The following is a 15,190-nucleotide window of genomic DNA, read 5'->3' as shown; positions in this document are numbered from 1 at the left end:
CCCAAATTTTCAATGTTTTCTTTTAGTCAACAACTTCAACATGGAAGCTTTTTAATAAATGAGTTGTTTATGGTTGATGTTCACTTCACACCATAGACATCTTTTTCTTCCTTACAGATCTGAGTTGTAAGTGATGGAGGATCTTCTTGTTTCAAGCTGGTGTAAGGATCGAGCTGTGCCAGAAACGTATATATTCCCACCGGAACAAAGACCAGGGAAGCTTATTGATGTTCCTGTAGGCAACAATATTCCAGTGGTTGATCTTGGGGTTCATGATCAGACTCAGATAATTCAACAAATTTTTGAAGCTAGCCAAGACTTTGGATTCTTTCAGGTTCCACCCACATCTTTTTTTCTTTGAGATAATGATTTATTCCTGGTGGATTCTTAGCATCAAACATGAACAACTTTTGACTACTTTTTCCCCTTCCCCCTTTATTTTATATAATATATTATAATAAATGTTTAGATTAGTTCAAAATTTTACCCCTTCATTTTTAGAAAAAAAAGGGTCTCATTTTTTTGTGTGCTTACAATTCCTTTTTTGACTTTTATTTATTTATTCTTTTTTATTATTAAAGATAAAAGAGGGACAAGTAACTAGTCAGTGTGTTTACTACTTTTGACCTACTTAAATTCTATTATGCATAGAGTGGAACCATCTAAGTATTTAAAGGCTAAAACATATATTTATTAAAAAAGAATAGTAAAAAAAATCTATTTTGTATATATTTTTTTCTTTTTTAAAACAAACACTATTTTATTTTGCATTCAAAGGAATTGTATATATATATATATGTGTGTGTGTGTGTGTGTTAATTAGAAGAATATATGGTATGATTTTTAAGGTTAAAAGTTTGGGACATCTTCTACTCTGTAATCCTTAACATTTATTTCTTTAAAAAGTGGCATTTATTTTAAATTAATTGAATTGTGTACAATTTCTTTAAAACTATTGTTATACTCTAATATGTAATATTTTGAATAAAAAAATAAATCTTCAATTGAGTAAAATTTTGAAGAAAAATTATACGTAAATGCAGGAAAGAAAATATTTGTTTTTTTATTAAAGCATATTAAGTGTTTTAACCAATAAAGCATATTAAGTATAAATGTTTTAACCAATAAATGTGTATATACATGTGTGTGTATTATTTTGTGAATTTAAAAATTATAAACATATTTAGATTGACCCTTGAAAGCATTTTCTGGCTCAACTAAAAGGTGATCAACCATGGAGTCCCTAACCGCTTAATGGATGATGCCATGAGTGTTTTTAAGGAGTTTCATGCAATGTCTGCCAAGGACAAAACATTTGAATGCTCAAAGGACCCCAATAAGAGCTGCTCCGTCTACACAGGCAGTCAAAATTATGCAAAAGAAAAGTTCCACCTTTGGAGGGATGGATTGTTACACCTTTGTAATCCTCAAGAGAAATACATCCAATTTTGGCCTGAAAAACCGACTAGATATCGGTAAATCCTCATAGTCATAGACATGTAAACTTGTTCTATTATGCTATTGAACCTTTTTCATATGTATACATCATGATGTTTCATGCAACCTTTTACAGAGAAATTGTTGGGACATATACAACTGTAGTAAGGAAGTTGGGGTTTAGAATTTTGGAGTTCATTTCCCAAGGCTTGGGAATCAGCCCTGTTCATTTTAGCAGTGGACTTGCTGAAAATCCGAGACTGTTAGTCAATCACTATCCACCATGCCCAGACCCAAGTTTAACCTTGGGACAGGGCAAACATAGAGACCCTAGCATCATCAATATTCTTCTTCAAAGTGAAGTATATGGGCTTCAAGTCTTCAAGGATGAGGAATGGATTGGTGTTAAACCTATTCCTTATGCTTTTGTGGTTAACATAGGTTATCCTTTGCAGGTACGCACATATATCTTCACAAGCTCTTAGCATATATAATGCACTTGGTTTGTTTTTGGGAAGGATATACTAGCTTATTTGTAATTGCAAGATGTTTAAATTGTGAAAATTATTTATTTATTTTTTTGGATACAAGATAAAATTTCTACTCTAACTTAATCTAAGTGCATATGTGTGTGAAGTTCCCTCCTGGAGACTTGAACGTCGGCTCTTGCCCTCCACACCCCACAAACATTTATACTTGTGGAATGACTACCGCACCAAGGGTGCGCGGTGGTAATTTGTGAAAATTAGTTGATAATCCATTTGATTTGTGGTACTTCACCACATTGATTTTGAAATATGAAGGCATTAGGTAAATAATTGTTGGGTAATACATTATTGTGCAATAATCAATCTAAGTTATTTACACGACTATGGAAAGCTTTATTTGTAGGCAGTCTTTTTAATTTGGGATATCATATAAATTGTAACAAATAGTACCATATATATATATAGTCATAGAAAACCACCTTAAACTTCAGGTACCTACTACACTTTGCACTCCTAACTATAAAAACTTGTAATCACAACCCAATTGTAACAAACTTTGCAAATTGCATCCCATAGCCTGATTGAAAATTAAAATTAATAATCATACCTGAATAAAAAATAAAATTGTGCGAGTTACGTAGACCATAAAAATTTAGTACAAGAACCGACTATAAAGGCAAAACATAGAATTTATTTCTTTAGAGTCATGTAACTTGCATGCTATCATTAATTTCAACATTCATTCAAGCGGGAAATTATTGTGTACTCCTAGAGTACCATAAAAACGTAGTCCCTTTTCTCACATGAATGGTGGGTCCTACTATGAATTTAATTAGTAGGACCCACCATTTATGTGAGAAGAGGGACGACGCATTTATGATACTCCGAGAATAACTAATAATTTTTCTATTCAAGTTATGAGATGCAAATTATCAAGTTTGTTACCATTGGGGTGGTGAACGCAAGATTTCATAATTTAGGGTATAAAGTGTAAGTACCTCATAGTTTATGTTTTTTTTTTTTTTTTTGTGATGAACTTTTTTGTTTTAAAAAATATTATTGTTTCTTAATTATTGCGCTTGAAATTGTGCTGCATTGAATTGTAGATTATCAGTAATGGGAAGTTGAAAGGTGCTGAACATCGAGTGGTGACAAATTCAAATTTAGCTCGGACAACTGCTTCCTTCTTTATTAATCCATTAGATGAAACAATTATAGAACCAGCAAAAACTTTGGTTGATGCAAGCAATCCTGCGCTCTATAGGTCCTTGCTATACAAAAACTTTCTTATCAAATATATAGCTACCTCTGGCAACACTCAAGCATTAGAGGAGGCTTTAAGTAGTAGTACTGAATAGAGGGGGGGAGAAAACCTGTTGTGCTTTATCAATCTATGACCATTTGTATCAACAGGAAAATCTTAATTGGATCATCATAATGAATGTCTTTGTCAACTATTGTACTAATAAAATATGATTATTGTCAGTCTTTTTATTTTATTTTATTTGTTTTTTACTGATTAAATTTTAGTGTCATGAACCTTCTAAAAAAAATAGTGTCGTGAACACTAATTGAATATGTAAAGTTGTGATTTTCAACTGGCCTTTGTTGGCTTTAATTCTGTGCCAAATTTGATTGTAATTTCTTCAATCATTTCCTTGTTTTTATGTGGGTTTATTTGTAAGGGATGAGTGTGAGAGATTGGTGAAGAATTAAGCTTCAAAGATGAATCAGTGCAGTTCACAACTAGCTCGCGAGAAGAGTAACCCGCGAAAGACCACGTGTGAAGCACATGACTGAAAGCTAAAGAGTCACATTAGGTTGTCAAGTTCGTGAGTACTTTGCGAGAAGGGCCATCTCGTAGGGTACCTGCGAAACATTCTGTTTGGCAAAAAGATAAAGTGTTTTACCAAATTCTTTACCCACACTATAAATACTCTCATTACCACGAATTGTAAGGAGTGCCTTTTAGAGAAAAAACCCTAACGAATACACTTGAGAGTTAGAGATTGTTATACCCACAATCATTTACACATTTCCTCTTGGTTTTCCTCTACTCCTACCTCTCCATCTCTACATCCTTGAGAGGTTCTTAGTCCAAACACTTACCACACTCAATCTAAGTATTAAGTGAGTTTTTGGTGCTGTTGGGAAACATTAGAAGGAGTCATTTAGCGGTGGATGCATTCGGGTTGAATTGCAGGATCCAAAAAGCTAGTGAAGACAAGACTTCGAGAAGTCCATTGGTAACAGGAGCTTGGAGGGCTCAAGTACATGGGGGTAGACTAGGCTTGGAAGGTCTTTTATTATTCGTGTACTTCAACTTTATTTACTAGTGGATCAATTTTGACTTGGAGGGTCGCAAAGAGGTTTTTTGCCAAGTTCTTCAGTTTTCTCTTCGATAACACGACTTGGTGTTATCTTGTATTTGCATCTCTCTTCCCTACTCTTTAAACTTTCATTTTATTATTCATTGCGGATGGATATGGCTTAGAATAGTGTTATCGGTTCATTGCATTAGAGTGAAAGCAACCTAGCCGTAATTTTTTATTTGGTATTTAAACAAGCTATAGAGTTTTCACATTAATTTGAGCTTTTAGAATATAAGATTATGAATGTGGGTTTCAGTTAGCTTAATTGGTAAAGTTTCTAATGGTTGAATAGGAGATCTAGGGTTCAATTCCTATCTACATCAAAAATCGATTGATTTTTTGGTTTGATGATAAAGAGTTATTATCAGAAGTGGACTCATAAGTTGAAACTCTCAAAAAAAGAAAAAAAAAAGATTATGAATGCAATGTAATAAATTATGGATTGATAAACTAAATAAAGACATAATTGATTTAGCAAACTAAATAAAGATAATGGTCATATATATTGTGAGATATAGCTCTCATGTTGAAAAACATATGTGCGCAACAAAATGAATTATCACCCAAAACCTAGGTGAGATACTACATTTGGTTGCATGGACAGAAAGACCGGAGGTGCCTAGAGAACGTAATTTGCAACTTCTGCTTTGGGGACACAATTGGTTGGTGTTAAGCATAAAAGCGAGGTGAATGAGCACTGCATAGCTACATGCACAACATAGCTGAAATAGTAAAATTTCTTTGATAAAATCTTTGGAGGAAAAGCTTCTTGAATACTCGCTTGGAGGTAGTACATAACATAAAATGCAGTATACCACGAAGGGTGTGATTAGTAGAGCATGACAAAGATGTGTACACAGTTTACCCCGTTCAGACATTGATGTTGATCTATGAAAAACATAGATGATAATCAGCATAAGGGCATAAGGCAATACAGCTACACCATTAGTTATGGTGTGATCAAGTGGAAGAAGTTAGTGTATAAAAGTGATGGGTGATTACACCATAATATGGAGCACTCTCATTTATGCAATAACCCCCATTTGGTGGATGATGTTGCTTCACCAACATTTCAATAGAAATTATATTTAACATTAAGTTAGTTACCCCGTTCATCTTGAATTGTTTGTCTTGTATTCCATTTTGGAATGTCCTAAAATATTGTCTTGTTTATAAAATTAGAATCCTATAGTTTACTAATTTTCCTATTATGCTCTTATTTATTTTTGGGAGCATTTAAAAAGAAAGAAAAAAAAAAATCTCAACATAGGCATTGTAGTAACGGAGAGTAATTTTTTAGATTTCATTTAAATGATAAGATTGAATTTGAAAGCGAGACAATAGTGTTTATATTGTATTATGAGTATACGTTTTTAGGTTTGATTTGATTTGATTTTTTGAGAATACCCAATAACCCAACACTAACTGTGAAAACCCTTCTAATCAAGTCTTAGTTTGTAAATAAATAAATAAAAAAAATCCAAAATAGGTTTATTCCAACCGGTAACTATGTATTTTAAATTTTTAATAACTACTTAAAAAAAATTTTAAAAAATGGAAAAATTTTATGACTTTGTTTAAGGGTAATTTTGAAAAGATGAAACTATAAATGATATCTCCTTGAAAAATTGCTTTTTTTAAACAGGACATTAGTAGATTAATCTCTCTATCTCTCTATTATTGTGTTGGTAATTTCCATCCTAACGGGATTACCATCCACACCATTAGAACCAACATTTCCAAACCCCTTAAACCAAAAGGTAAATCTTAGATCTCTCTCTCTCTCTGTTCCTTTCTTTCTTTCATTTCCTCAGGAGACAGAGTCCACTGAAATCAAAGAGAACTGGTAATGAAATGAATACCAAATATGTATATCATGAACCATGGCCATCCAATGCACCCATTCCAAGGCCCTCGTCATTTTTGGAAAACAATTGTTCAATTTTGAGCAGTTTCTAAGTGAGATTCACAATTTTTAAGAACCCATATCATTTCTTTCATCAAGGAATCAGGTTTTATATATATATATTTCTAAAATTATATGTCCTGCTTTTATTTTAATTTGTAAAAAAGTTGTGATTTCGTGTGTATCGTGGTAGTGGTTTGTTTTATCTTTTTTTTTTTTTTTTCTTCGATTTGAGTTTTTTTTATTAATAAATATTTTATTTATTTATTATTATATAATTATTTTTAATAATTTGATAGTTATAAATTATAATGGGGGAGGGGGAGATTTGAACTCTGAATGTCTCTCTTAAAAGTACCAAAAGTTGCTCATTAGTTGAGCTACAAAGACTCTTTGCTATTTGAGTTTGTTTTGAGTTGGGGAGAAATTAATGAGTAAATGGTATTTTGGTCTTATTTGAAAAAACAAAATTAAAATTGTCAAATTTCTTTTTTCTCCCTATAAAAATTTTGGACAACATTCAGCTCCAAATTAACAAGAATAGGAGTTATCTCATTCAATAAACTATGTGGTGATTTATATTTTATAGTACTATTCATATGTATTATTTGAATAAGTCACATGACTCATTAAAAAAGTCATTTGACTAAAACTATATATGTATGCTTTCTTATAATCTGGTTTGAAATTAAACCTTTTCCCTAAAACTTGGAATCATAGTTAGTAAAATATGGTACATGTTTAATACAGTAAATATATGGACAGGTATAATTTGGTATATTTTAAAAAATTATTGTGGGGGCCAATTATCTAGAAGGTAATATTAAAACTGTATGAATTGGGCCTATGGCTCAATCCGAGGATGGTCAAATAAGGTTATAATGGGAATGGTATAAGAAGAAGAAATAAAGATTGTATGTGATAGTCCAAAATACGTCCGAGGATAAAAGTCATCTTGGAAACGGAGATCTGAGGTTAGTAAGAATGTCTTATCATCCCAAACATCCTTCAAGGTTGCATCACAACTAAGAGTCGGACATTGAATAAGGGATGAGTAAAGGGAGGCAACAAATATCTTCAAAAGCTGCTACCTTCACATTAAATGCCTCCCAACTAACTCTCTGGCTGCATTAATGTGGAGGTGATACCTGAACAATGGTCAAGCAGCCTTACAGCTACTAGTTAATGGTTCTAGGAGGTGTTGGATGGGACAAGAAGGAGTTCCTAGAATCTAACCTACACGTGTATGGTAGAGATGATACCAAGATTGTAGTATATATCATGGGAAGGTGGCCTAAAGGAGGAGGATCAGAAAAAATCAAGAAATCTTTGTAATAATATTGTGAACTCTTGTAACTTTTTTCATCAACAAAACATTATAACATAAGCTCCTCAAGCCATGCCGAGGACAGATTTTCTTATTTTACTTATGTTTAATGATCTTAATTCAGCAACTTTTATTGTCTTTCTTTTGGAGTAGAACTAGTTCTTTCGTCCACACTCTATAAATTTATTGTTTGGGCTTGTTGGGCAAAAACCCAATCATATATTGGGTCCAATCCAAATTTAATCCTTACAATTGGCACCATCTGTGGGAAGGACTTGATCTATTCTGAAAGAGATTTGGGTACAACATTTGAGATAGAAGAAGTAGGTCCACACCAAGTAGCGACAGGACCACACCAGGTGGATGCTAATCTACATCGAGGAGAATCAATGGGTTCTCAACATAGCAATCCACCTAGGAGCCTCAAACAGAGAGGAGATCGTGAGGAAAGTGTGCACACAGCTCATACTAGTAAAAGCCAATCTCGAGGGAAGAGCTGTGTTTCCCATGCAAAGAATGATAGGGACATGCAACATGAAATCTATGAATTGAAGAGGGAATTGTGCCATGCATGGTGAAGACATTCATCGCCTAACTCTGAGCTGTCCTCTGAGGAGACAGATGGTGCTAGTTATAGATGGAGATCCAGAACTCCGCCTAGCAAGACTTTTTCCTACGACGAGGAGTATCACCATAGACATAGATATAAGAGCCCACCTCGCAGAAGCCTAGGGAACGATGCCATGAACAAGGCATTGAGTTAGGTTTCTAAGTCACACTTCACGTGAAATATAGAAGGTGCGAGTCTTCCTCGACGATTCCATTAGCCTACGTTCACCATTTCCAGCTTGGGGAAAATTAGGGCCTAATTGGGAAGGGCCGTATTGAATTAGCTCGGTGGCAGGAATAGGTGCATACTATTTGGAGGATTTAGACGAAAAAACTATACTCCATCCTTGGAATGTAAACAACCTAAAGAGGTATTATTATTAATAAAAGTAGCCCTGTTTAGTCCTTCTTTAATTCATCCTAAACACATATCATGTGTTCCCCCATCTGTTGAAGTATTAAACAAAAACTAAGTCATGTCAGGTTCCTCGGACCACAGACTAGTGGAAATTAATACCCTTTGACATCTATTGAAGTATTAAACAGAAACTAAGTCTTGTCAGGTTCCTTAGACCACAAACTTAGTGTAAATTAATACCCTTTGACATCTATTGAAGTATTAAATAGAAACTAAATCATGTCAAGTTTCTTGAACCACAAACTTAGTGGAAATTAATACCTTTCGACATCTATTGAAGTATCAAACAGAAACTAAGTCATGTCAAGTTCATCGGACCACAGACTTAGTGGAAATTAATACCCTTTGACATCTATGGAAGTATTAAACAGAAACTATGTCATTTCAGGTCTCTTGGACCATAGACCTAGTAGAAATTAATATCATTTGACATCTATTGAAGTATTAAACAGAAATTAAGCCATGTTAGGCTCCTCGGACCACAGACTTAATGGAAATTAATGCACTATGGTACCTATTAGAATGCTAGTTCAACATGTACTTAAGCATTTAAAGGAAATAAACCCTTGATCCCTTTTTCGGATCACAAGGTTTGCTATCACCTAATAAAGATGTAGACCGCAGTAAGTCCATGAGCATCACTTAAAGTATGCCATGGACTTAGCTTTATTTGATCAAATATTAGAACATTTTCTTGAAGTTAAACTTGTTAGAATTGGTAGATTCAAAATATGTCTTAATATTACTACGGATTCAATGGTTACAATCCACTTTGATTTTGATTACCAATTAAAAATATGTGTAAACTTTGTTTTTCTCTTGTGTAAGCAACTTTGCACTTTCTTGGCATATAATTATGTTCAAATAAAGGACAGTCAAAATGAAAATTACTTAAAAAGAGAAATACAATATAAACAATAAAACAAATAAAATAAAGATAAAATAAATAACAACTCATACAAATTTGAGAAGGTAAAAATGCATATTTTATTAAAACATGTCTTGGAAAAAACAAATTCCATTACAGAAATCATAATTACATTACAAAATCAAGATTTAATGTTTCTTAAACTTGTCTTTGGAGGTTTTGTTAGTTGGTTTATCTGTTTCAGTAGGAATCATTTTCTCCTTCTCTTTGGGGGCTCCCTCGGTAGGCATAGTAATTGAAGCTAAGGCCTGTTCAAAACCTTGGGAAGTTGCCCTGTCTTGTGAAATCTCTGCGGCCTTGTCCGAGGATGTTTCCTTTGAAACTTCAGGTTCCTTTGATTGCTCCTGCTGATTAGGAGGAAGAGGATCCTAAGGTTGTGCTTCCTCGACTGGGTCAGCAACTGTAGAGGCCACCTCCCTTTGAGTGGAAGGAAGGTCTGAGACTCATATGGTTGGTGGGAAGTAGATGTTTTCTGGCTTTCTTAGCTCAGAAGAAGCCTCAACCCCGGCTCGGTTAGAGCTTCCTCCCAAGTCTGAGCACAGTAGGTTTGACATACGGCAGGGACCTTTGCCCGGAGGGTATCCTCGGTCTTGGCTACGTCGACATCGTAACCATGCTGTTCAACCTTGTCCCTAGCCTTCTCGGCCTTTATTTTTGCTTTCTCGACCTCAGCTCTCAATTTTTCAGCTTGATCCTTGAGCTTCTGGGCTTTTTCTAGTTTCTTCCTGAGGGCTGCTATTTGCTTTTTGGAAGAAGCCAGCTGGTCATTGGCCTCACAAATGCGTTGCCTCTAATCCTCGGCCTGCCTCTCAGCGCTCTCTAGAGCCGAGTTAGCACTCCTCCAGGCCTTTTCCTCCTCGGTCAGTTTCTTCCTTAAGTCTGCATTGCTTTGATCAGCAATGTTGAACGACTCCACGGCTGCTACATGCCTTTTCCTTTCGTCCTCCAACTGCTGATAGCAAGCATTAGTTATCTCCTCAACCCTGAAAGTGGCATGTACAGCCTAAAAGAAAAAGGTTAGTAACATAACAAATAACCAAAAAAAAAAAAAAAAAGGATAGCATTATACCATGCCCAAATATCTTTTGAGGTCGAGGAAAACCTATTCTTCTTGATGTTCCTCAGCTCGGCCATATCGTTTGGGAGTAATAGAGCCCCCTCCAAAATTGAGGCAACATGGCATCCAATACCCCCATTGAAATCCCTGAGTGATGCATCATCCCTCAGGGGTTCAACATTTAGCATGGGTGTTGGAGGCCAAGCCTGAGGCCCTGGAAGCTGATTATCCCCGCTCTCCACATCTTTTTGTGATGTATGGCTAGTCCTTTGCTGCTTTGCAGCTCTCTCGGTCTCGTCTTCATGAGCAATACGAGACCTTCCAACATCCACTACATCTTTTCCCTTCTGCTCTCTCTTCCTTTTTGGATCAGCAGGATTAGGTCTAGATGGCAGAGACGGCTGAGAAGAGGAAGAAGAGATTTGGGAGAAGAAGGAGGAAGCTTTGGCTATGCGGATTTCCCCGATGCACCCTTTCCGGGCTGGGATTCTATTAATTCCATCAAACTCTTTTGGGGTTTCCTCTGGATACCCATCTCGTCCAAAGTGGTGACTTCTGCTTGATGTTGGAAGTCAACGTCAACCAATATACCCTCAGGAGACGGAGCTTGGTTGAACACTTCAAATTCCATTGAGGAATCTGACAAATCTACGATCCCCTCTAGACTTTTCTTCTTTTTCTTCTTCCTCTTCCTCTTCTTCAAGATGAATTGGGACGAGGATGCTCCTACTGAAGGGGTGGCTATGAAGAGCGGCCGAGTAAGGGGTGTAGATGGGAATACCCTCTGGAACAACGAATCCTTCATAGGCAACACTAATACGGTGGAGCCGAGGATCGTTGACTTTTATCACGTACTTAAGGGCTTGAAATGTGAAAGAAATGGGTGTGTACCCAAGAATTAAGTGCCCCGCTCGCAGTTGACCGTCGGTTTCGTTTATGTACACCTCAGACATTAAAATTTTATCTAAGCTCTCTTTGTTGACTAAGGCATGCTGGGGTTTAGTGGAACACTTATTTGCAAAATCATTAAAATGGAAGAAAATTTTGTCAGAAGCAGGGATAGTGGGAAATAAAAGAGAAATACAATCCAAGACACATAAATCTACGGCTATGCCCCCACCTGGTTCTCCCTCCTTAGTCGGACAGGGTAGGCCATTATGCCATTCCCCAGAAAAGATTAAAAAGTCTTCATTTAAGCCTTTGTTTGATGTGGGGGAGGCACTAGATTAATCTTATTGTGGGATACCTAGACTTACGGTAATATTCCTGTCCCGTCAGATGGTGTAAGTTGTATACCTAATTCACATCATGGTGAGTCAAATTTAGGTTCATTCTTTTGTTTAGAGCTTCTATACTCCCCAATACCCTAAACATATTTGGGGAGTACTGTGTGGGAGATAGTTTAAAGAACCTAAGATAGTTCCTAGTGATAGTGCCCATGGGAATGGTCATCCCTCCCTCTATGAAGGCGATCATGGAGATGACCACCTCCCCTGTTTTCCTAGCACCTACCCATTCCCCCTGGGCAGCGTATCTCACGCCCATTATTGGTGGGATCCTATACTTAGCTCTAAATCTTTCCATACCCTTCTCGGACTCAACTAAACGCTTGAACTTACCCATTTTCTAAGAAGTTTTGAAGAAAAATTAACAAGTTTGAAACGAAAACCAAGAGGATTCAAGGAAACTTACAGGTTTGAAAAGAAGATCCTCGGACAAATTTTTAGTATTTGTAGACACACAGGGAGGTGAGAGAGAGTGAGAGGTTCAGTGTATGAGCTCTAGGACTGTGTGATTATTGAAAGTAAGAAAAAGAATTGATTTGAAAAGCTACTTTTAGTGGCGCAAAAGTTACAAGCAGGAAAGTTCCCGCTCGTAAACCTTAGAAAATCCTCCATCGTTGGATTTACATCCTGCCATTAAACGTAGGGGACAAGGGAGCCACCAAAATTTAATGATGGCACGCTATGGACTCCGAAGCGTCAGGAGTGTGCCTTGAGCAGGTAAAAAGGCATTTGGGAGTTCAGGAGGGCATAACCATAAACGGGATGGGTTGAGGATATCAAAATCCTCATTTCCTTTCGAGGAGTCGAAAAGCAAGATTTTGAGGGCCTATTGTGGGGGCCAATCATCTAGAAGGTACTATTAAAACTGTATGAATTGGGCCTATGGCCCAATCCGAGGATATCAACCAATCCGAGGATGGTTAAATAAGGTTATAATGGGAATGGTATAAGAAGAAGAAATAAAGATTGTATGTGATAGTCCAAAATACATCCGAGGAGAAAAGTCATCTCAGAAACGGAGATCTGAGGTCAGTAAGAATGTCTTATCATCCCAGACAATCCGAGGATATCAACCAATTTGAGGATGGTCAAATAAGGTTATAATGGGAATGGTATAAGAAGAAGAAACAAAGATTGTATGTGATAGTCCAAAATACATTCGAGGAGAAAAGTCATCTCAGAAATGGAGATCTGAGGCAGTAAGAATGTCTTATCATCCCAGACATCCTTCAAGGTTGCATCGCAACTAAAAGTCGGACATTGGATAAGGGATGAGCAAAGGGAGACAACAAATATCTTCAAAAGCTGCTACCTCCACATTATATGTTTCCCAACTAACTCTCTAGCCGCATTATTGTAGAGGTGATACCTGAATAGTGGTCAAGTAGCCTTACAGCTACTAGTTGATGGTTCTAGGTGGTGTTGGATGAGACAAGAAGGAGTTCCTAGAATTTAACCTACATGTGTATGGTAGGGATGATACCAAGATTGTAGTATATAGCATGGGAAAGTGGCCTAAAGGAGGAGGATCAGGAAAAATCAAGAAATCTTTGTAATAATACTGTGAACTCTTATAACTTTGTTCATCAACAAGACATTATAACATAAGCTCCTTAGGCTGTGCCGATGACATATTTTCTTATTTTACTTGTGTTTAATGATCTTAATTCAGCAACTTTTATTGTCTTTCTTCTGGAGTAGAACTAGTTCTTTTACCCACGCTCTATAAATTCATTTTTTGGGCTTGTTGGGTAAAAACCCAATTATATACTGGGTCCAATCCAAATTCAGTCCTTACAATTATGTTTAAAAAATTTGGCATAAAAATACAGAAATGGAGAAAAAATGGTACGTGTATAATATGAATCTATTACATTTATCTTTAAAAAATTGTAACAAAAAAAATGGAGACATTTACCCCCTTTTTGTCAAATAAATAAAATAATATTTGTATCATGACTTTTACGTCTAGTCATATATATGATTAAATCCAACATTACAAACAAATTTGTTTTAGAGTGATACTACATTTGCTACAAACTTTACTATATCACCGCCGTGTACCCTTGACGCGATGGTCTTTCCATGAGTATAAGTGCTTATGGGGTGTGGGGGACAAGGGTCGAGGTTCAAGTTTCTAGGAGGAAGTTTTACATACATATACACTTAAATTAATTAGGCTAGAGTAAAATTTCCATTTTGTATATATAAAAAAAAAAGTCTTATATTAATGTGTCATCGATAAAAAATAATTTGAACACTACTTTTGTGTTAAAATAAACCAATTACATTCATTATCATATCAATATATTATATATATATATATATATATATATATAAAATTTTTAGTAAAATTTGTAATAATTTTAGCAATTTTTATGATCTAAACAATGATTATTTTAGCATTGGGAGCATAATGCATAGACTCTAAAGCAATAAACAAAATTGGAATGTGTGTTTACGCAACATTTATTTATTTATTATTATTATTATTATTATTTTGGGTTTATAATATTAGAAAGAGTAATGTTAGGTTTACAATATTTTTACAACAAATTTTATGTGACAAATTATTATTAATTATAATTTGGGCCCTCCATTGATATTATTTTTTTTACCCACCAATTGTAACACGTTGCCTAAGATTTGTTGGGAAATTGTTATAAAATTTTTGCGGAAATACCATTTACTTATCTTTAAGTAAAATAAATACTATATATAACACTTTTATTATTAAAAGAGAAAAAGGAAAAAAAAAATGACACTTGAATTTGATAGGAATACGTTTCCTGTAGTTGTATCATACACGCATTTGAGCTTTGAACTTTTACGTCAATGCAAATTAACAGTCATCAAGTAATTTTTTTTGATATATTCTACTTTAGCCTAATTTAAATGTATATGTATATGAAATTCTCTCATGAAGATTTGAATTCCGACCTTTGTCCCCCACACCCCATAAGTACTTATACTTATGGATACTTATGGAGTGACCATCGCACCGAGGGTGCACAGTGGTCAGCCATCAAGTATATTATACATTTTATACGGAACATTCAACAAGCCGTATTTTACAAATCAAAATTTATCAGTTCCATAAGACTCCCGTATGGTACTTCTAATCTCAAAATCACATGTAAGATTCTGCACATTTGAGAACAATTCAAGAGACGCAAGTTTCTTTAATTAATACGTACGTACGCGTAAGATACACTTATCTTATGCATATTTACTAACTAAGCTTAAAATATTTTTGTGACTTGATTAAATAATACACATAAATTGTTTTATAAATTGTTGTCTATTGGAAGATTCATTCAAATTAGTTTAAAGGATAATCTTGTATATTTTAAATTCTTTCA

At 35.1% G+C, this 15,190-nt stretch overlaps 1 protein-coding gene across 1 annotated transcript; it reads left to right on the top strand.

The window, feature by feature from the left end:
- On the top strand, positions 1 to 3,426 carry LOC115962160 (hyoscyamine 6-dioxygenase-like). The gene is made up of 4 exons (XM_031081048.1): positions 1 to 334; positions 1,225 to 1,475; positions 1,574 to 1,892; positions 3,032 to 3,426. The coding sequence occupies exons 1-4, from the start codon at positions 134 to 136 to the stop codon at positions 3,281 to 3,283; spliced, it is 1,023 nt and encodes a 340-aa protein (XP_030936908.1). The 5' UTR covers positions 1 to 133; the 3' UTR covers positions 3,284 to 3,426.
- Positions 3,427 to 15,190: the final 11,764 nt, after the last annotated feature.

The sequence above is a fragment of the Quercus lobata genome, chromosome 9 (assembly GCF_001633185.2).
Source record: "Quercus lobata isolate SW786 chromosome 9, ValleyOak3.0 Primary Assembly, whole genome shotgun sequence".
In the NCBI taxonomy this organism is placed as follows: Eukaryota; Viridiplantae; Streptophyta; class Magnoliopsida; order Fagales; family Fagaceae; genus Quercus; species Quercus lobata.
This window is presented reverse-complemented; position numbering and strand designations above follow the sequence as displayed.